At 40.5% G+C, this 24,359-nt stretch overlaps 1 protein-coding gene across 1 annotated transcript; it reads right to left on the bottom strand.

Annotated features, from left to right (window-relative positions):
* Positions 1 to 839: 839 nt before the first annotated feature.
* Positions 840 to 20,214, bottom strand: LOC134095571 (lysyl oxidase homolog 4-like). Its single transcript, XM_062549192.1, has 13 exons — positions 19,908 to 20,214; positions 19,414 to 19,628; positions 15,614 to 15,652; positions 15,253 to 15,463; positions 13,924 to 14,104; positions 12,774 to 12,928; positions 12,353 to 12,520; positions 11,167 to 11,320; positions 9,948 to 10,191; positions 9,642 to 9,757; positions 5,759 to 5,895; positions 3,370 to 3,481; positions 840 to 2,830 (listed from the first exon to the last, which is right to left on the bottom strand). Exons 1-13 carry the CDS (start codon positions 19,971 to 19,973, stop codon positions 2,760 to 2,762), a joined length of 1,869 nt encoding a protein of 622 aa, XP_062405176.1. The 5' UTR covers positions 19,974 to 20,214; the 3' UTR covers positions 840 to 2,759.
* Positions 20,215 to 24,359: the final 4,145 nt, after the last annotated feature.

Here is a 24,359-nt window from a genome sequence, read left to right as displayed (position 1 = left end):
ATCAGAAGACATTAAGTTTAAAGACATGGCTAAAATAGTCATCGCCATCGAATTGAAATTAATGACAAACCTTGATGGCTGTAGGTAGACTTTGAATATTGAGATTCAGTTCAGACCAAAGATTCTAGAGCGGAGCGCTCTATGATCTTTGGTTCAGACCAGAGCCATATAAAGAGATCTAAGCAATTCATTTTGTAATCTTTTACACTTTTACACATTTGGTCCATTGAAGATGCTTGAATTTGGCATGGTATTTTGGATAATGTACAAAGGCCTTCATTCCCTCTTGTGTTGGGGCAGAGGGGGGTGACTTTTCATAATGTCCTCCTAAAGTGTTTTCTTACATTTGTTCTTATGTCCTAAGAAAATGATATCAAAGTCACAAACTTGAACCTCAGAATTGTTCACAGCTTTGTTCTCATCATGCTATGTCCTTTTTCTTCTGAAGTTGAAAGCATGAGTTGTGTGTTAATTAGCATAGTTAAACACATTGTCAGTCCCCATAAAAGAGCATGAGACTGCAGGGCTGTGTGCACATCAGAGAAGTTGAGTCTAATGAAAATCTTATGAAGGTGTGAAGCAACAGAGAAATAGCCCTCCAATTGTCTCAGCCCAAACCCAATTTAAGTTCAACCTAAGATCTCAAAATACTTTTTTTTTTCTCTACCCTCTATTCTTTTCTTGCTTAACTTCTCCTTAATGTTTCCCTAGGAGACACATGTGAGATTTCAAGAGCTGAAGACGAAGAAAATACATTTTCGAGTCATGTATTTTCCTTAAGGTGCTAAGCTGCAAGCTTAGATCAGATTAATATGTCTCCTAGACTCAGTAACTTTAGATATAACAAGTTTATTTCAAGTATTACTTTGAGCATAAACCATACATATACAAATGTTACCATTTGAACAATTTTTAAATAAACTTCAACGTAACAAGAGAATACAGATGTCAATTTCACACTGACTGGAGCCTACTCCAGGGGGCATATAAATCTGTACATGACAATATATATGCAGTGGACTACACGGTGTATGGCGTATGTAGCAAAACTGCAGAAGTGACTTAAGTAGCTCAAACAGACAAAGGAGCACAATGACGGGACACATGCACCTGAATCATCATCAAATATGTATTACACTGTACACGATTTTACAAACATTGATTTTCAAAGTATCCTAGTATTCACCTGCTATTGGTGGAGGTATTTGTTATCACTGGTATGTAAGTCTGAAGTGGATGGCAGACAATGGAAAAGTGAACTGAAGTGATACGACAGTAGAGCTGTAGAATTCATTGGTAACATCGTGCCAAGCTACAAAATACAAATAGATAACTCAAGCACAAACACCCCTTGCATATAGACATTCACACACACACACACGCACACACACACACACACACAGAGAGAGACAGAGACGTGTTGGGAATAATAGATTACTGAAAGTGAGTAAGGTATTTGACTTTTGATTACATTAGCATTGTATTCTATTTTATTAGCGATGGATGAAACTTCAACTAACCTCACATAACTGTAAGACGCATTGCTAATTTCAACAACAACCCCACTACCTGTTTTACAGTGAGGATGGATTGCTGTTTGGCCTATGTGCTGTTAAGGTCATTGTGTCAAAGAACGTGCACCAGAGATGTTTTATCTGCACATGGGCTAAAAGGCTACCAATTCCCAAACAAGGCAAACACAGATTTCAACAGCACAAGGGGAGTTGTATGCCTTTTTGCAGAACACTCACTCTGTCAAGATACAAGAACCTATACTGGCCTAAAACATGCTGGCTGAAGATAGGCCCTATTGGCCTACAGCAAAACTAATTTTACATTCTACATTCCCTGAGAGGTTTTTCATTTAGGCTAATAATATAAACAGAGAGGGAAAGAGAAAGGCGCCACCTGAGAGATGTACTGTATAGACTAAATGGTGTGGGGAAAACAAATATTTGAGTTTGAGTTTGAAAAGCCTTGGCCTACATATTATAATGATTTTATATGTAATCCCTTTGACAAGTGTAATTATATTCTGAATACCACCCATTTAGATTGTAACTGTATATAAATACAGTTACTCATATTTTGAATTTTAAATATGTAATCCTGTTACATGTATTTCGTCACTTCCCAACACTGGGCAGAGAGAGAGAGAGACACACACACACACACACACACACACACACACACACACACACACACACACACACACATACAGTACATCCATACCCACACACACACTTTAAAAGCAGAAACGTAATGCAGTAAGCTTTCTAGATGGAACCATTGTCAGAACTGTGTGTCTAAAAGGAGCTTATCAGTATACCGTGGAAGTTTTTGTACCTTGTTTTTAATTGTTTTAAGCAGATGATTACAAGTTGGGGAAAGAATAAACTCTAAGAGGAAATGGAATGCAGGTTTTTATTTAAACCCTCCCTATGATTCAAGAAGCTTCATAGAAATGATTATTCCCAACATGTGATGAGTTCCACTTGACTGTCATTCCAAGATAAGTTGAATCTTAGAATACAGACTGATTTAGTTCATGGTCTCTCTTTTCTCCACATATTGATTTGCAGTGTGCCTCTCTTTCTCATGGCCTCATAGAGAGCTCCAGGTGCTGGGGCATGTTTATTATTGAACAAGTACGTTTTTGAAATTGGTATCAATTCAAGGCTGTCTAACTTGGATCCTCTCTCCAGTTGATGCATCATTACTCCCTGTTCTGTCACCTTGTAGGCCTACACTGATGTAGCTCATAGAAAGTTGTTGGTGATCTGCTGTTGGTGTTCAAAGAGGTCCTCCACTTCAGCACTGTAAGCATCCCCTGAGACAGCATGCAGGAAGAATGCATTAAACACAACACACAGCAGTAGGGTGTACTAGAAACTACATACACACATCTATGGAAGAATGCATTGAACACAACACACAGCAGTAGGGTGTACTAGAAACTACATACACACATCTATGGAAGAATGCATTGAACACAACACACAGCTGTAGAATGTACTAGAAAATACACACACGCATCTATGGAAGAATGCATTGAACACAACACACAGCTGTAGAATGTACTAGAAACTACACACACACATCTATGGAAGAATGCATTAAACACAACACACAGCAGTATGTACTAGAGACTACACACACACATCTATGGAAGAATGCATTGAACACAACACACAGCAGTAGAATGTATAGAAACTACACACACATCTATGGAAGAATGCATTAAACACAACACACAGCAGTAGAGTATACTAGAAACTACATACAAATCTGTGTCTACTAACACCACCAAGAGACATGTAAAGTACCATGTAAACAAACATGATCCCATTGGCTCAATTTGTGACTCACCTGCGTGACAGCTGTACATGAAAACCCTGGCACCATCATATCTGCATCGGCAACGCATCACATTATTCTGAAAGTCTGATTCTGCCATGTCAAGGGTCGGGTTAACTTCCACCTGTGGAGACATGCATATCATGGATAATCGAACCGAACACTTCTAAATGACATCATATGAGCTAAGCAGCCCAGTATTATTTCTAAGGAATCTTTACACCAAGAAGGCCAAGAATGCAGGGTAGAGTGGGGATGACTGCAACACTTTTTTAGCTTCTCAGAGACTGTATGATTCTCAGAATGGAATCTCAAGTAATTGAACATGGGAAGGGGAGTGCACCACACTCATGACACGCCCATGTGTGGAGCGGATAAGAATTACACTACAGTCTGTATTGTCACACCTATAGCCTTTCTCACCAGCTGATCAATCACAGGCCAACTGGGTAGGAAGACATTGTTATTGGTTTCAAGCATTGCAGGATGTAAGGGCTCTTCTCTTCTCTTCTCATCTCATTGTGTTCTCTCTTGCTGTCCACTTCTGGACGAGGTCATTCTGCTCTTTGGTCTCTCTCTCTCTCTTTCTCTTTCTCTCTCTCTCTCTCTCTCTCTCTCTCTCTCCCTCTCATGGTCACTACAGTTGGTAACTTTTTTGTTCACTGCAGTACCCTCTAGAGGGCAAACAAAGCAGCAAAATCTTTCTTTCTTTTCTTCTAAATCTTCACAGTGGTCCTGAGATACAGTATACAAAGTTTGCTTTTGATACATTAAAACAGTGGTTCTCAAGCTTTTCACAATTAGTATCATCTCAGAAAACAATTGTTTTTGCGTTTTGTTTGAATTATTATCTGTTTTTTATCATTATTTTTCATCATGTTGCTTTAAGCAATACGAGGGTCAACCACATAACAGATTCTAATTGGATGATTCAAGTTTTCAACAAATTGATGATTAAAGTTCTCAAGAATCTTGAGGTCGGTGTGTATGCGTCTTCCTGAATCTCTGATAATGTTCTGATAATAACAACTCAACTCAGCACTGTATGAAATATGAAATATGATTATGAAGCCATTTTCTTCAACAAAATGAAATACAAAAACTATTTTGTATTAGAAATACTTATTCTAATTACATGTATCAGAAATACTGCCTATACATGGATGTTGACTAGCAACACAGATTGCCAGTCTGCTCTAGTATGCATATCACAACAATATCTGTTTTTTGAAGTTGTTGTTTGGAATGATTCAAATATAAGAAAAAATGCTATACCAAATTCAGCCTTAAAATGGTAAAAAAGGAACACCACATTGCGTAGTTGATTCCTAAATAACTATGCAATCAAGGATAGTCATTCTGAGGTGATTGTGTGTTATGGGTTTAAATGTATGTTCCTAAAACTGGAACCCCACTATTTGACTCCAAGACAACACCCTTTTCAAAAAGAGGCAGTGCACACATTCCCTCAGTCACTTAATCGTACACTTCTGTTGTGCAACATTTCTCATGGCAACCATGAGTGATACGCAAGGGTGTCCCACCATTAAATCTCTGTACTTTTGATCTTAACAATGCTCAGCATGTTTGTGATTACACCCTAGAAACTCATCTTGTGGCTAAATCACACACAGGAAATAAAGTCGCACCACTCCCTGCTAAATGAAAAATATGTTATCTTGCAGTCTCAGTTTGTATCCACAAACACAGTAACTATGCTGTGACTTCTGTTTCTTTCATCTGCATCCACATAAACGTCATTGGTTGCCACTAGGCTTGTTTAATATACAGTATTTTAACAGCCAATAATTCATGAACGAATGGATACATTTCTTTGTCATAACCACATGGTCCCAATAGGGACTTAAGTGGTCGGCTATTTTCAGAGCCATTCTTTACCATGAAGTGGCAATGTGGCTACATGTTTTCTTCTGATCATTATCAGGTCTGGAAATAGTGTAAGCACGTGTCCTTTTGTTTGCAACTATATTCTCTGCAAATCTCAGGATTATGAGTGTGCCCTTCCTGCCAGCATATATTTTTATACAAAATGGAATTGTAATTTCTGTTGGAGCAGTGACATGGCCATCGTTTATGGCTCTGCAGCCTCCAAGCTAACTTTAACATCTAATTATCCTCTTGGCAACAGGGTTATTTGGTTTAATGGGAACTGGTGAGCCATTTTAATTGTTTCTCCATGAAGGAATTAAATCTAAACCCACTCTATGGATACAAAAAAAATCAAATATATTTTTATGACAAACTAGGATTTGACATTAATCTCTTATTTATATTTTTATATGATTTTATTAAACATTTGCAATGCTCCTTGAAACTCTCAAAAACATTGCTCTTTGGCACCAAGCCAATTATTATGAGATTATAGATTAAACATTCTAACCTGGAGTACGTAGTCTCCTGGTCTGATGTCGGTGATGTCAACCCACTGGCAATCGATGTCATGGCGGTAGGTGTCCCAGCAGCCCACAGTGATGCCCTGCTCTCCCATGTTGTAGCAGGAGAAGCGCTTATGAAGGCCTGTTGTCCAACACAACTCTCTATTAATATTTGTATACTTTTTTCTGTACACAGCATGCCAAAGCAGAGTCAGGTGTCTGTAGCCAGCAATGCTACTTAAACCTGGACACATATTTACACACAGTGCATCAGTGAATACAATACTGTACTTCCACAAATCTACTGTAGCAATCAATCAATCTACTGTATCTGTTATATTGACTTTTTGATTGAAAAGCATTTATGAACACTCCTAAAAGTCAATAAAGGCACATTTCACAGTCATTCACTCTTAGCCCATTAGTTATAGTAATAATAATAATAATAATAAACAATAATAATACATTTTATTTAAAGGCTCCTTTCTTGACACTCAAGGACACCATACGCACAACATTTGAATAAAAACAGCAGAAAATAAAAATATGAAGAGCAACAGAAAAAAGGTAGAGCAATGTGTTTTGAAGATGTGTTTTGAGTTGCGTTGAAATAGGGGAATGAATTCCAGAGAGGGAGCAGAGCGGCACATGTATGGAGGAAGAGGGTCTTAGAGAGCGGGAGGGAGTTGGAACATAGAGGAGATCAGACACATATGGGGGGGGGGGGGGGAATTGAACCGGGAGCCAGAGGAGATGTTGAAGGGCAGGAGTGATGTGGTGAATGGAGGGGGTTCGAGTTATGATGCGGACAGCTCAATTCTGGACTAGTTGAAGTTTATACAGGGATTTGGGAGGGAGGGAGGCCGAAAACAAGAGAGTTGCAGTAATCCAGACGGAAAGAGACGAGACTGTGGACAAGGATAGCAGCAGTGTGGGGGGTTAGGGAGGGGCGGAGGCGGTTGATGTTACGTAGTAGATGGAAGTAAGTAGACTGAAATTTAACCATTTAACCAGTTAACACTTGGAGGTCCGGGGCCTTTTCAGGCACTTTGAGGCAGTCTGCTACACCTTGAGATTTTTACGTTTTTCATCTAACTTAAAACACCTATGCAAAAGTGGCACATATGGTTATATTCTAGAGGTCCTCCACAATAATTATATGAGAGTAAAGTGGATGTAATGAAATTAGTTTTTATTATAATTCAGTGTAAACACAACTATTTAAAAAACTATTTTCAAAGGGCAAAGGTCAAAGGTCAAATATAAATATATAAAATATATAAATATAAATATCTAGCTAAGACTTTTGAATTTTGTACCTTGAAAACAATGGTGTTGGCTTCATATAAGTAAAAAGAACATTCAAAAATGTTATGTAGTTTTACTACTAATTGGAAAAAAGTCAGACTAAATGTGTCACTTAGTGAGTGTCTCTTTCAAATGCAAACTAAGGTGAATGGGCATTTTGAATGTCTACTTTGAGTGATGTTATTGACGTGGGATTGAAAGGATAACACTGGGAGGGTGAAACAGAGGAGTTATCAATAGAAAGAGAAAAGCTGTCTGTTTTGGATAGAGTGGATTTGGTGCCAATGAGGAGGACCTCGGTTGTGTTACTGTTTAGTTTCAGGAAGTTTTCGGTGAACCAGGTTTTTATTTCAGAAATGCAAATCAGTGAGGTCGGAAGATCCACTAGTAATAAGAACTGATTGATAACTGATTGATAAGGTCTATGCTACAACAATGTGTTTTGGCAGCCAAGCCAGTGAATTAAAAAAAAAAAAAACATTATTATTCTGTCAAATAAGAAATTGAGGATGATCCTCACGTATGCTCTTTTAAGTCAAGCTCCTGAAAGATTTGGGGCTCTATTTTGACGATCAGCAACGCAGTGCAAAGCTTATTCTTATCTCGACTCAAAGCTTATTCTTATCTCACACTAAGTCAGTGGCGAATTTTGCCCAATGCTTTTCACTTTTATCAAGCCTTGTACCCAGACGTGTGGTCTGGCGCATTATCCAGAAATCGCTATAAATCATTACGTCACTGACCAAGAAAAAGGCCATCTATTTGGAGATGGATGGATGTGGTGTGCCTCAGCAATGTGCCACTCTGGTGCATGTACAAAATACTGTCTTGTCTGCGTGTGACCACTTATACAATCAATTACTTTGTGTGTTTGTGTGTGTGTGTGTGTGTGTGTGTGTGTGTGTGTGTGTGTGTGTGTGTGTGTGTGTGTGTGTGTGTGTGTGTGTGTGTGTGTGTGGCTTCCTCTATCCCATCTTCAAAGGGCCTTAACATTAACGCAACAAGAGATGTATTTCCTGAAGGAAATGCCAGTGCATGAAAAGTGCTGTTTGCTATGGTGGTTTCTAGGAAGTCATCATGGTTCTGGTTCTGTTTGCCAGGGTTGCCAGTGGGGAAAATAAGTATTGAAGTATTGAACACGTTCACACTTTCTTCAGGAAGTATACTTCCAATGAGGCTATTTAGAAGACATTTTCACCAGACATTAGCATAGCATTAACTCAGACAATCCACTCATGAGTGTGAAAAGTGGAATGGCACAGGAAAAAAGTAAAGAACACGCAACAGACAAGGAATGGTAAGGAACAAGCTGGAATCTATAAGCAGTTAGAGAGTAATCATCCTTCCAATCTGTACAAATTAATATGAGCTGGGTTAGTACACAGTACATCTCGCAAAGTAAATGCTGAGAAAGATTCAAGTGAACACTTTGAATGTGCATGAGGGTGCACAGGTCTTTTGTGAATGCTGACTTGTGGTGTTTTGTTAATTCACTATATCAAGACTCAAAGAAGGAAGTACACCATTTCATCACACCCCACCCAAACAGGTATCCCCACCCCCACTCCTACACACACACACCAACTATACCCCCCCCCCCCCCACCACCACCACCACCACCACCACACACAGGTACACCCCCCCACACACACACACACACACACACACTCATCAACACCCCCCCTCCCCACATACACACAGGTACTCCCCCACACACCCTATTACCCCCTCCTTTACGCCCCCCCTCCCCCCAACACACACACCATTACAGCACACCCCTCCACCACACCTTTTCTGTCTTTTTTCCATTACCAACATGAGTTCATGGGTAACCTACTGCCCGCTGTAGCTTGTCCTCTGCCCCTCACTGCCCACTCCCACCTAGCTGTGGTGTCCAAATATACTACTACGCCTTTCAAATGTACTACTACACAAACTTTGCTTAATTACTTTGCTTAATATTGTCACAAGTATCCACATACTGTATGAAAAACAATGTTAGCTCTACCCTCTCCCTTTTTACACACAGCAATGTTGTATTAAAGCAACACGAAAGCACCTTTCCTCTGTCGCACGCACGCTATTTGTTTATCCAACAAATAACGATGTCCACAGGCAAGGTAGAGTATGTTGCATGATTTTACGAAAGTATGATGAAGTGTGACATCGAAGCAAGTCAAATTCTTAGTTTCTTAAGTCTCATTCCATCGAACTACAGATCCGCTACCCGATCTGGTAAACTTAGATAGTGTGGTTGGGCGCCACGGATGTTTATCAAATGCGTCTGTGCACAGCTCATCATGGTCTTTCCCCCCTGTTCTGTGATTGGTCCCCTATCTCAGGCAAAAATTAGGGCGGTAGTTTCCAGGCTGCCTTTGCAGTGTGAATGAAATCAAAGCAGCATGGGAACATCCAGGCTCATTTTAAGAAGCATTCGCTAGAAACATGGTATATGCTTCTTTTCTAGGGCTGTCATTCTCAAACAAACTGAAATTCCATCACACACATCATTTTGTAAAAAGCAGCACATACAGTATGTCCACACAACACACACACAGGCGGTCTGTTAAAGCCTCTCACCATCAGGGCAGTAGGTGTCCTCCAGACAGAAGCTCGCTTTGTGGCCCTCAGCAACCCGGGTGCCATTTAGGGTCAGCAGGTCATAATGTGTGAACACCTCAATGCTGTGATAGTGCCTGCAAGTAGTGGCAGAGAGACCGGCATCACAAGTTATCCCAATCAGTTAACAAAAACCATCAGATAACCATTTCTGTTTCATTACCATCTCTGTTCGCTGTTATGTTTGGATGGGTTTGGCCCACCGAACACCTGGCTATTAGCCTTCTGCTTCTACCTTAATTCTATTCATGAACTCCTGCCTCTCACCTGTGACACTGATGCCATACCCAGGACTCTCGTGGAGAACGGGGCCTGAAATCTGCGCGGCCCAGGTTCATGATGCGCGAGGAGAACCGCAGGAGGCGCCTGTGGCCGTAGGGCCAGTGCATGCGGGCAGCAGAGGAGGAGAGACAGTTCTCCTCGTGCGCGCAGGTGAGGAGGTGCAGGGGCCGGTCCTCCAGATATGCTGACTCTTGCACCAGCTGAGCATCAACCACCAGGTCAGGGGCCGCTGTTGGAGAAATAATATAATATGCAATACATTACATATAATATACAACAATATACAATACATGACATAGAATCAGAAGGACATACAATACATGACATATAATCAGAGGCACAGTAACTACCACCACAGCTATCAGAGGCCCAGTGGCTCTGCCTTATCACTACTGCTTTTCTGAACTACTTTTATGTCTGTATGTTTATTTAAAGCAACACTAAAGCACTTTTCCTATGTCGCGCACACGCTATTTGTTTATCCAGCAAATGACGATGTCCACAGACAAGGTAGAGTATGTTGCATGATTTAATGAAAGTATGATGTATTGCGACATCGAAGCAAGTAAAATTTGTAGTTTCCTATGTCTCATTTCATCGAAATGCAGATATGCTACCTGATCTGGTAAACTTGCATGGTGCGGTTATAGCCAATAGAGGGCTGCGGTAGAAGTGCCGTTATGAGTTGATGAACCGCTGAAATGATTTTGGAAACATTATTTTAAACACTTGGGAGCATCAGTGCAGTAGCCTAATATCCTCACTCCAAAGTGAAACTGAAAGTGCAAGAGTGATGATATTACTGCGGCGAGTCGAAGTGCTCCCAAGTGTTATTCCGCCACACAACATAGTTATCCCTTGGTCGTGTGACTACTCGTGTTACTGTATTTTGATAGGGAAAATATGGAGATGTTTGGTCGTTTCTAAATTCATCTCTGTTTGGATCCTAATGAATGAACTATGAAAGTAGCGTCGGGCGCCAGAGCCAGTGAGTGCACGCATTGAAATGTGAAAAATATGTATCAAGTCGTCTTAGTTAAGGGAATAACATAGTTTAATATGAAAACACGGTGAAGTGTTCCTTTAATGTACGAAAAACTCTTTAGTGCTGCTTTAAGTAGATTTCATTAAAGCATCGCTTTGGAAGATTCTCGGGAAAATGAGTTCCTTCAGGGTCTGAACTCAGATGGTGTGTCCTACTCACTCTCTGCACAGGTGACCCCAGCTGCTTTGCCACTAGGGCAGTACACATGTGCATTTCGGCGACACTGCTGAAGGGACATCTCTGTGCCAATACAATGTGTACCGCTTAAGATCATTTCCCCAGCATCTGGGTTGCCAGGCCAGTACCAAGTTTCCTACATAACACACACACACACACACACACACACACACACACACACACACACACACACACACACACACACACACACACACACACACACACGCACACCAACAGGAGTTAGTTTAGAGTACTGAAAGCTAAAGAGGAAATAGAGCCTAGAAAGGAAATAACAGAAATGCAGTAGGTCACCCACTGGATCTCTGCTATTAGAGGCATTTAAAGAGGCATCATCATATGCTTTCCATTCTCCCTCTTCATGGGTTATTTACTGAGTGGAACCCCTGTGAAAATTAGTCGTTTTATGTGCATGCATAAAGCACATTGCCATTTAACTTCAGTCCAATCCAAGCACTAACTGTTTTATTTTTAAGTTTGTTTTCACTCCAAATGCCCTGCTTTCTTTCTTTCCCTGGACTGGTTTAGCATTTTCCTGAGAAGCATGCAATTACCCTCTACATGGGAAATAACCCAGAGGAGAAAAACAAACTCTGTCAGGAAACAAACAGAGCAGAGAATTCAAAATCTGAGTTAATACACAGTGCTAAAGTAAGTCTTAGAATACCAGTAAGTACACAAATGTATATTGTGTTGAACTTATAATCCATCCACACAAATCAGTGTTATTTGCCCCTGGTTCTCAAGCATTCTTTTCAGCAGGCTGACTCTTGGAGGAGACCCACCCGCAAATCAAGCCCAGCGGTCAAATGTGTTTAGCTGGAACACATAAATATGTCTTAGGAAATAGTTCCCTGACCTCTGAACTCATCATTCAGGAAGTTACTAAAAAACACCTTCTCCTTCACAGGTCTTTTTTTAGTTCAAGTTTGGAGAATTTTGCTCCTATGTCTGTAAAATCAGTACAAGTATTGTCATTTTTTATTTGTATATTTAATATTATTTTTAAACATTTGTCATGTTTGGATGCACTTTGTTTGTTATGATATTTATATTGGCTAGCAGCTTACAACTCCAGTCCAGAGCTAAGGTTGTCTGAGAATGTGGGATAAATAAATAAAGTGGGGAAAGCGGGGGCAAGCACACATACCTGATGGGCTCTGGAGGCAAAGCCAAAGCCCAGCTGCCTGCACAGCACCATGGCCTCACGGATCCCCCAGTTCTCACTGCACACAGCCCCCCAGCGCTGAGTCTCCCCCACCTCCAGCAGAACCTCCACACGGCCCTCCGCAGGGTCCCGGCCCCCAGCCAACCGCACCTGGGACACAGGGAACACAGGCGGAGTAGGGCTTATTAAAACAGACACCACTAGCACTACTACCACTGATACTACTACAGCAAATAATGAGCTATTCAATAATATGGCTAATGAGTACAGTAAATATTATTTACTTAAATACTATACAGTAAATGTTATTTCATAAACTTCTTTTACGGTTTCTTTATTTTGTCAAATTCTTCTGCATAGAAATACACATCTGCATGTTGAAGAAGAGAGTTGGCATTCTAACTTTGGTGTCCAGGCCTGTGCCTGGGACATGGCAGCGCACGGAGACATCCTGGCTGTGTTTGCAGCTCCTGAGAGGGACCTCACGGTGTTGACACTGTTTGATGGAGCTCTCTCTGCCAGTGCACTGTACCATGTTCATGTGAATAGGACCGGTACCTGAAAAACAGCACAGCATCAGTTGGACTTTAATCTGTTGAGACGTTCCTGTATGTTAGTAGTGTATGTATCTGTGCAGAACACCAGGCTCTAAAATGTAGATCTCCTAATACCTACAGGCACATTCACATTTTATATTTAGTGGCTCTTTCCCTCAATATGTCAAATGGATCAGATCACGGAGGTGGCCATTATGTGAGTGATGTGGACGGCAAGAACTGGGTGTGCAGCGGACCTCAGTGGCCAAATTATACACAAGAACACCAAAGGCACTGTTTAATAGTTGAAAATAGAACCCTCTTAGATGGCCAGAGGGAAAAAAAGTGTACGTGATGTAAAGAACCCCTGTAATTTGGTCTGAAATAGAAGATTATCTCATCATCATGGGCTTGTGTAAACGTGTCAGTTGTTGCCATATGCTATGTTTGTTTTCTAGACAGTCATTACTCTTGTAAACACTATTTTCCTACAGGTGGTTGAAAGACGTTGCAGATTTAAAATATGGGAAGAATAGCCGTCTCGTGAAAGAATAATTGTCTTGCATCTCTATTTGAGAAATATTGGTGAAGTAGTCATTCCAAATTAACAAACAAATAGCTGCATGATGAGGTTAATTCATTTGCCATAGAAGCGAAAAGAAATAAGAAATGGGTCATGGATTTCATGACCATGCATGACCAATTACCTCAATGGATACTAATAGCCACCACGTTGTGTGACTGGCTTTCAAGGGGCCCAGATGAATAGTTGTTGGCATTTAAGTGGGCATCATACAAAGCAAATCACCGTAAGACAGAATTTCGTGAGTAATGGAATAATACTTGATAAAAAATGAATTCAATTCTGTTTGAGAGGTTTCATGAACCAAACCAAGAGCTTGAAAGGAGTATTATTACAATTCAGAGATATTATTTGTCTTTTTCCATGCTATGGACATCCTGAATGTGAGAGAGCAGTCCCTGTGTGATTCCTATCTTGGCAAAAAAGAATCTTACCTTGGCCCATCTGGGCTCCTTTAAGGGCCTCCTTAGCCGTGCCAAAGCCCAGCTCCCTACACACAACGCTTGCAGCTGTGATGTCCCACGTGTGGTCACACACCGTCCCCCACTTGCCCTCCCGCAGCACCTCCACGCGCCCCTCGCCCACTCGTGGCCCCGCCTTCAGACGCACCTCTTGCTGGGGGAAGAACAGTTCAAGTGTTAGATTTGGGGTTCTACTTGCGCAGTCATACATAATGGTAATTTACACATGAAGCGATACAGCCTTAGTTTGCTTACAGAAGGTAATAGGTTCTTAAAGGACCACGTCAACCTTTTGGGAAATTAGCTGTCTACCCGAGGGTTAGGCATGAGGATGCAAACCTTTATTTTCTCTGTGTGTGCAAATTGCAATAACCCAGTCTAACACTTCCACCTTTAAGATACTGTAGCTTAGCTTAATTCACGGGAGGTGAAGACTTCCTAACAACTCCAAAAATCTTCTTATTAACATGTTGTGACTTGATACCACGTGTTCGAGCAGTGTTTGAGCAGTATTGTGAATTCAATATCAATACAATTGCAGATGTGTTGTTTTGATTGAGTAAAGATTAATCAAATAACAGCACCCATTTATAGTTCCACTGAAATGACTTGGAAAGCAAAATGTAAACAAAAAAATATTCATGAAAATGCATTAAAATGGAGAATATAGCGTTTTGGGACCAAACTCTTCAAATGTATCTGCGTAGAAAATTGCTGTGTCTCATTTTGTGCCATTGTTATTTCTACATATGATTAATATACAAATAAATTATTTGAACACAATTTGTTACTAAGTCTATTCTGTAGCTGGTAGGAAGTCTATTTTTGGCACTTTAGAGAGCCATAGGCCAACTGGAGTAACTTACTTGCAGTGAATGCTGCTGAGCTAGGCTAACAGAGGTGTTGTTAAACAGGGTTGTTGAGAGTTATCTGTCTAATGCTGAGCTAAGCTTACAGTGGTGTTGTTAAACAGGGTTGTTGTGAATTCTGCTGAGCTAGGCTAACAGTGGTGTTGTTAAAGAGGGTTGTTGCAAACACAGAAAAGAGAACACTAGGTACTGTCTTATCTAACTCTGGGGTCATTTCCCAAGACGTTACCGTGATCCTAATGCCTCTAGAAATGTCAATACCAACTTGTGTTTTAATTAGACAAATTCATGATTTCATATTAACATTACATTGATCTGAAACATAATAATGTCTTAATGCCTGCTTAGAAAAGTCCTTAAATTACAAAAAAAACTTTCCTCAAAGCATCAGTATATTTTCCTTTTAATACTTCTACTTGTAACTAGTAGTTACCTTTGTTGCAGGTTGAGATATTGTCCTGCCAGCAGCTCGGGAAAATTGAGCCCCTGGTACGCATCGCACTACTGCCGGCATGCCACCAACACAAGGCACATCATTATGAGGGATAGACAGCCGAGTCCGACAGTCGGTCACTGATGGCTCGGTACCTTGACACTGGACCTCCTCCACCCAGTAGCCCTTCTTAGTGACCATTACACTCAGCCTAGGAACATGTGTATTGATTACAAAAACAAAGACAAAAAAGAGAACACATTATTGGAGGTAAGGACTGCTGAATTGAAATTATATTGCATGATTATTAACTATCAAATAAAATGACTGAACATAAAACATGTAAAACACATTACAGTACCTCGTAGAGGGGTCTGCTATCTTGGTATCCCAGTATTTCCTGTGATAAAAAACACAAATATTCTTGAGAAGGATGATGGTTAGATGGTTAAGACACTAATATACAAATGAACACAAATGTATGTATTATGGTAAACTTAAACTTCTTTATTTATTTAAGAATTCACATCCACCCTGCCAAACACATAGACACACACATTCACAGACACAATGCAGAGCCAAAAAGGCTTTGTATATAGAAATGTACACACACACACACACACACACACACACACACACACACACACACATAATCAGGATATGCTACAGAGACAAAACAAGCTAAGAATGCAATGTGGTTTTGAAGTTTCACGGAAGCCCCATCTAGATCTCAATGTTTCCATTGTTCAGTGAAAAGCAGCCAAACCCAAGCCTTCATCACTCCCTCTCTCTCCACGCAGCCTTGCTCCCCAGTGGCCATCTGTCTGCTGTAATACACTCAGTCGCTTTGTATAGAAATGTCTGGCAAGAGAAGCACTCATGGAAAATGCTGCATACACCATTTTATAACACCATGAGCTGGGCTAAATGCAGCTTGAAGTTACGCTGAGTTAACAGTAACAGCTGGGGGTAACCAGTTGTTTGTCCTAAGGTATTACTCCACCTTAAGGCAAAACTGGACTGAAACCTGTGAGTCCCTCCTATTTCAAAAATGGAATCAGGAAACGGGTAACTGGGCATTAAAGTTAAATAGACATACGGCAACCTACCAGTGTAACCTCAAGCTTCTGTTCAGTGGTCACACCACACAAACAATGGTAAATCTAGCACAGTTGCTTGGCACAGATAAAAATGAATCTTGAAAAGAAAAACAAAGAAAGGCTCAATGAAAAATGTAACAGAAAATCCAGTTGTCTCTTTGTAATGTACCAAGGCCATATGCACATAGTCTGGATTTGGGATTATGGTTTATAAGACTTTGTAAGGCTGATATTATAACAGCAGTCTGGAATTGTAAAAAGGAAAGCCTATCCACTCTACAGACGCTTGTGAATGAAGCAAAGGCTGAGTCACCAGAACAGCCAACCACACCCCCTGCTTTTTTTAAGGCAACCCCAAGGTTGTGGCGTCCACTTGAGCTTCTGCCATGTAGCCCAAACGTAGTTGTTTTGTCACATTTACACTATATGCAGTATATTTTCCAGGCGCTTCAAAGACTAACAGTCTTTTAGCATCATGCATAGGCATAGCAAGGAAGACAGAATGCTTAAGTTCAGTTAGATAATGCAAATAGCCATGATGAGAGAAGTCACAGGAAACAGATGGAAAGAGGACATTTATTGGGTGTGCTAGAACACACTACATTTAGCCTGATCTCTGGTTGCTGGCTGACACATTTGTGCACCCAACCAGGGCTATAAATACAATACCAAAGCATGAGTCTTCTAACTCCATACTTTTCTTTGCTTATTTCATGCACAAAGCATTACTGAGCTATTAAACAACCATTGCAACTGGCTTGATAGCAACAGTATCTTAAATTCCTATCATGCAATAACAACCACAAAGTGTTCAGCACTGCTGATTAAACCTAGACTATGTTATCAACTTGCTGCAATCAGTCCAAAGACTCAACAATAGCATCTGATTCTACCCTATGCTGTGCGCAAAGTACACAACATAATGCATGTATGTCTTTTGCCAAAATTGATCATTCAATAAATACACTGATATATTGATTCATGAAATATGCTGGTTTGTATTTGAAAGTGAGAAAAGTATCTTTAAATATGGAAACATGCTCCCAAAAGAGTATAAGGGCAAGAAGTTGTTGGCAAATAAATAGTCTAACTTAAATAGATCCCATACCACATTGCACATTTCTCTCATATTTATTCTCAACATCAAATAGAAACACACACACACACACACACACACACACACACACACACACACACACACACACACACACACACACACACACACACACACACACACACACACACACACACACACACACACACACACACACACACACACCAACCTATTTACTCACACATACATTATGCAAACACTTGTACACTAAAAAAGCCCTTTTTATGAAAGAAAATAAGTCAAGTTAGGCGTCTGGTAATTCACAGTGACAACTTACACTGAAATCTCTTCAACTATAGTGAATATTTTGCCTCAGCAAAACTGTCACAGCAAAGTCAAATAATACATGCAAATAATGAGTGCAATGAGCTTTCAATTAACAAGTAATGTAAACGATGAGCTGGGCCTTCTCCTGTCTATGATCAATGCCAGTTACATGAAACACAAACTATGCTCATGGAGGTCAACTACTTTCTTCCAGCTGAAGAAATCATATCCTGTTCCAAAAAGCCAAAGTCAAGAGGGAAGCAGAGGTGACAGCTGTTTGACTTTTAAGAGGAAAAGTAGCTTAAATAGTTTTGGCAACTAAATGGTAGTATTAGGTTAGCTATCTTCTCAGAAGTAAGTGAATTGAAAGCACTGGATAAACCCACCAATTGAGGCATCCTGTATATATAGTGCATGAAAAGACTCTGTGGTCAGTCACTCAGACAGAGAACGTCTGTCTCAAACTGTTTCCATGAATATGTTTAGCTGAATGGTCAGACACATGGTCTGGACTCAACCAACATATTAAGGCCTTTGGTACCAAGGAAGTAACAACCTCTATTAGTAGGTTCACCTTAGTGTACCAGGAAGTGTTTCCCTGTTACAAAACTCCAGACCAGATAGAAAAATAGAGTAGGGCTTTCATTAAAAAAAGCTAGTGTCTATGTATGCGCCCCTGTTTTACCCTACATAACCACAAGACGTATACTTTCCATAGCACCGCGAAACCCACTGGAGTCTGAGCTCCCAGCATCACGTCACGTGCAGAAAGAGGTATGTCAGACAGACACAGAAGAGCAGAAATGGAGGGGCACAGAGAGACTTGTAGACAGGGTGAGTGAAAATTACAGACAGCAGACTGATCTCACTCTTTCTTCTAGATTCACATAATTACGGAGGGGGAGAAAACACTTTTGTGGGAGAGTAATGAGCTAGACTGAAGCACACATGGCATTCAAGATCTCCAAATCTGGAATTATTGCCATAGTTCAGGCAACACAACCTGGTTAAATTGTCTGACAAACGTCTGACAATGTGCTGTAGGTTTCATTGTAATAATGCAACCTCCACCTCTTGGAGTTTTTACACTTACTAACATAACTAACAAACAGATGAAATACATATAAAATACAATCACATTGTCTCCTACTTGAGCAGATGTTAGTGCAAGCTCAAACAAGTGGCGTGGAATTCACCCTCATCAATTCCCTCTTCTTCTACTATGCTAGTCAGGGCAAATTGTTTGATGAACAAGTAGGTCTAAATCATTTTTCAAAGAGCTCCTTAGTTATAGTGACACAAAAGGTCACATGAAATTGTGATAACAGTGTTTTCTCAATGACTGCTTCCCTACAATTGATATATGATTAAATCTAATTCCCACATATAGTACTGTAGAGTTTATCTCAACAGTTTTGTTGCAGGACATAAATAAGTCAACAAACAAGAAACTTTTATTGATATTAAGGCCATTTTGAGCTTTTGGGCCATGTTGTTCACATCATGCTACCGATGTGGTAACTCTAGTGATTGTTTACAGAGATTGTAAAATGAGCTGTTTGTACTACACAGATTTAAGAGAAGAGGTTCCAAGCAAGTGAACAAAATCAGAGTGACTTGAAATCATGACAGTGGATATATGATGGATATTGATGGTCTACAGACGGTTGTTGTTCTCACCTGTATGTTGGCTCATCGGGCTGTTCTGCTGCAGGGAATCCCAGCATGCCACAAGCCACCTGGCTACTTGTTAAATCCCAGCCCAGACTACACACATGGCGCCACCTCCCATCCAGCTTCACCTCCACCACACCCTCGCTCACGACGCTGGCTCTCCTGCTGCTTGTCAGCACAGGCCGCAGACGAACCTCATCCAGATCCACTCTGCCGGAGCCCTAAGATAATGAAAGAGGGATGATGTAGGCCAACTCACACAATATGGTACAAAAGACAAGAGAAAATATCCTCCAAATGTATTAAAATGTGAAAATAAAGACCCGTTTTCAAAGTAAGCTACACTTCAACAAACTTTCATAAAAACTGTAATGCTATGAATATATTTTGTATGTATGCCAGAGATATGGAACATTATTTGGACATTTTGTCTCCACAGGCCTTAAAGAAACAATACAACACCAACATGAATCTCTAACATGTCTGGTGTCTGTGTTCACCTGGTGGTACTGGTCAGTGAAGTCAAAGTTCAGGTTGTTCTCCTGCTGGCTGGCATGCTGGGCCATCTGCCTGGGCTCGGCTTGTCGACTCTCATAGGTGGGTGTCTCTGAAGCAGGTGGTGGTCTTCGATAGACATCTGCATTAGGAGTCCGATCTCTTGTCTGTGAGGTGGGTGGGATGTTAGACCCCGCTTGGAGCCCACGGCTCGACTCCTGCCTGTAGGCTCCCACGTTGCGCAGGCGGTTTGGTATCTGGTGGCCCTGGGGCAGTGCGGACTCCTGGTTGCGGCGCCGATCATTATTGAAGGGGCGCAGTTGGATCTGATGGCCGTGCCTTGGATTGGGACCCTGGCGGGAGCCAGACCTGTGAATGGCAATCTCATGGCCCCTCCTACGCGGGGGCTCCGGGACGTTGGAGATCTGAGGGGAGCGGGGGGACTGGGGGGAGGGGGCGGGAGGATGGACTGCACTTTCTGAGGGCTGGATGAAACTCCGCCCCTGCTCCGGACTACACACAACGCCTAAATCTTCAGAATGGGAACAGTCATTGATGCCCCAGCCATTGGAGTGGCAGTCTGCCAGCGAGCTCTCAGTGCCTGAGCAGAGAACGTTGTCTAACCAGATTGGGCCTACAGTGTGCAAAAGGACAAGAAATGGTTTATTGCCCTTATTTATTCCAAAACAAAGAAATGTGCAACATCCATTTTCAAACACACAGCAGACATGCACTTAGGTAGTGTTTTCAAGCAAAATGTTTTGTTGGATAAGTATAATCATTGTACATAAACAGTCATATTGTCAAAAATGATATGATGGAAGCACCTGCACATTTCAGCATCTATTATACTAAAATGAATACTTGAGGAAGAGCACAGGAGGGAGGGGTATGCTGTTTAAAGTTCAAGCAAAATCTGATGATTCTACTGTTAAGATATTTACTGTTTATCTGATATTGCCAGACCATGCATCAGCTCATGTTGTCAGTTTTCATATTTATGTCTATTTCTCTGCCTTTCTGTCAGAGAAACCAAAGCATGCAGAAGGTATGCAGACACAAAAACGGTAACACTACATACCTTGTCCTTGGCCAAATTTAGCACTGTGGGCCCAGGTGAGGCCGTGCAGAAAGCCCAACTCCCGGCACACTACATTTGCCAGGTTTATGTTGACCTCGTCATCACACACTGTTCCCCACATGTTGTTGTAGAAAACTTCCAGTCGGCCCTGGTTGGGACTGGAGGCATTGCCTGCGAGACGCACACGGAAACCTGGAGGGGCTCCATGACCATAGGGGAAGAGGAGGAGGCTCAAGATCAGGAAATAGCCCAGCATCATCTCCATCAGTGGAGGCTAGACCTGCAATATCAGTTTAGCATTTAGAAAAAAACATTAGCCAAATACCTGAAATTACACCATTATCACATCAACATCTTCAAAAGTCCAATCACTTTTGTTGCCTGATTAAGCATAATTTTCACTGCATCAGAGAATTTTGAGAGAGAAAAACATAACTGAGATACAGAAATACTGAAATACGAAATTAAATTGAATGATCTCTGTTTATAAAGTCTGAATGCTGGGGTTACAAGTTTGGCTTGCTTTTACCTGAGATTCTAACTTTGCTTTGAGTAATATTTTTGAGCATTGCAAAAAGCTAAAACAGTCAAAAACAAAAACAATACCAGCAGACACAGTAAATATGCAGTCATCTGACAGCTATGTAATTAGCAACACGGATATTTCAGCACATTCAGTGTTGTAAATCCAAAGCCCTTAGGGACTGTCAAGATAATTACTGTGGTCAGTAGCAGTACGCATTTGAACTGACAAGCAATAGCAATAGAGTGATGGAGATTATTCAAGTCTAAATATATAAAAAAAAATGTCAAAACCATTTTTAAGAAAAACAACTGACAAAAAAGGCAAAGAGAGTGCTGATGGATGTGGGCATGCTGGAAACATTGTAAAAGCTACTGTGCTATTATTTAATTTGAAATGACTGTTTCAGCCCACAATAACCACCAACTTTTCTGGTCAGTGGTGCTGGCAAAATGGCTCTTCAAAAAAAATCTCTTCAAGACTGATATTGTAAAGTCTTCCTGTTTGATTGTAAGCACCAACAATATGAGCAAAATAATGACCAGGAAAGCAATCAAAGAGATTACAGTAATTAAATATATTTAAAAAAAGAGTTATGACTTACCAACACTGATGCTTGTTCAATGAGTGAAATGTGTGTGTGAGTGTGATGTGCAGAAGGGAACATTTCTCTTCTATTCTCCTCCCTCCCTCCTTTTCTGTCCCTCCCTTTTGCCACTGTCATCAACCCTCCACATCTCTGTTGTTTTATGTAAATCTCCTTTATGTAAAAATATTTTTTATACAACGCTCTACTTTTTTCTTCCACACATGAATTTAGCCTGTTACACTTACTTTGTTCAGCATTGTTATGAAGCATAATATTGCATCATTCATTTTTGTTTTTTAAATGTTAACGTTTTTGTACTGTAGTTAATCCATCAGATTTATCATATTATCAGTTGAACACTAACTGACCAGTAGGTGGTAGTTAAATCAGATCATTAGATCAGGCACTGCAAATTGCTGGCAGAACAGTAGCAGGCTACGCTCACACCTATCACCGGAACCTTCTCCACAACTTCAAATCATATTTGCGTAAGGCTGGTCCACGTGAGGAGGACTTACACAAGGTTGTGGTTGTGTGAAATTCACTGCCTGTGCTTGATTTTTCCTTGGTTCTCTTTCCTTCTTTCTATAATTGTACAGTAGCAACCATGATGGAAACACACACCCAGAATTAGTGGTATGGTAAAATAAATATGCTTTACAACAAAACGTCTGAATCCACATGTTCCTCAACAAATCTTGTGCTGTCAGGATGAGTTTGAAAATATCCATATGACACATGGATGTAAGCCAATGTCTCATATTGATAATGTTGCAACTTGCAAGTGAGCACAGATAGACTAAACACATCTGCTATTTCATGAAGTCTGAGTGACTCCATTGCAGTGCACTTTCCATTATTCTAATTTCAATATAGACCAAATTAAGATGCTGAATACAATATCTTGAGATGGGTTGAATACAAACATTTGCTACTATGCCGATGTGTTTTCATGAACCCTTTTCAGTTATACGATTCCAATAAAAGTAGCTTCTTTCCATGAAGTGATGTGTCACCCTCTATTGGTGATAATATATACTCACAAGTGCAACACTCTTGTAGTGCAATTTCATGAAAATACCCGTCACTGGCCTCCTGTCATACAAAGGCCTTGTAGTCACATTAAATATACAGTTTTTACATGAGCCAGACGCAATTTTGATGAACTTCAGTTACTATATTAGTTGTACATAATGGTTGAAGTTACATCAGCCCTCCATCTCACAAAGGTCCTATTGTAACCTATGCCATTTTTACATCTGCTAGCTGTTATTTGTACAATTATATTCACTATATAAACAAATTACTATTCACTATAGAAATAAATAAGACAATATTTAGAATGTTAGTTATTTATTATATTTTCAAGCGTATGGGAGGATTAATCTCTACGCAGTGGCCAGTCATGTGACATCCTGATAAGTTCCAATTGATAGGTTCCAAGGAGGGCAGATATGGTACATTGGGCCCTACTCATAGGTAATTGGGCCCTAACATAGGTAATTTGATGGCATCTCTGGTAGGGTAATAAAACCCTTTGCTTACCACCAAACATCTGTGTTTACACACATATCTAACAAATACATATATATTTACGATTCCGTCTCCAGCTTTCTCTACCCTGACCACCCTGACCCATCTGGAGGGAGAGAAGGGGAACTATGTGCTGTTCATTGACAGTACAGCATTCAACACCATATAGGCACCCTCACTCTGGTCACAAACATGAGGACTCTGGGGCTAAACACCTCACTGCATACTGGAAAGGCTATGTAACTTTCTCATCAACCGATCACAGGTAGTCACAGAGGGTGATCTGACATTTGGCACACTAACCATCAGAATAGATTGCTCTTAATTAGCACTGGTAAACTCCCTGTGAATCCCATAAAAGAGCATGATACTGCAGGGCTCGAATCAATTTGATTACTGTATGTGACATGTTTTGAAGTGAAAGCACTGCTGCAGGAATTGAAAACAGGAAATGTGTCATTATTTAGGAGTTAGTGAAAAAGTGAAGTGTTATTTGTTGTTTATTTATTTTTAAGATATGTCAATGCTTTGAAAAATAGTGGATTTCTAAATGTATAAAATTCCAAAATATTATAAATTATCAAATATAGTCATCATGTTTTTTGTTATATTTTATACCTGCAGATATATGAAAATGCTGCAACCATTTATTTTGTAAAAACATGTCAGTTCTCAAGTGTGCGTGCAGAGTTCATAGATTCTGTTCAAAGAACAAGAAAGCAGCAATCTGT

Source organism: Sardina pilchardus, chromosome 1 (genome assembly GCF_963854185.1).
Source record: "Sardina pilchardus chromosome 1, fSarPil1.1, whole genome shotgun sequence".
Classification (NCBI taxonomy): Eukaryota; Metazoa; Chordata; class Actinopteri; order Clupeiformes; family Clupeidae; genus Sardina; species Sardina pilchardus.
Note: the sequence above shows the minus strand (reverse complement) of the source record. Positions and strands in the feature narration are given on the sequence as shown.

Excerpts from the sequence above, each read along its gene's own strand:
- LOC134095571 (XM_062549192.1), bottom strand. The coding sequence starts at position 19,973 with ATGGCCCAGCATGCCAGCCAGCAGGAGAACAACCTGAACTTTGACTTC. Across the intron at positions 15,653-19,413 it reads CCCGATGAGCCAACATACAG|GAAATACTGGGATACCAAGA; the intron begins GTGAGAACAACA and ends TTTTTATCACAG. Across the intron at positions 12,929-13,923 it reads AGGAGCCCAGATGGGCCAAG|GTACCGGTCCTATTCACATG; the intron begins GTAAGATTCTTT and ends GCTGTTTTTCAG.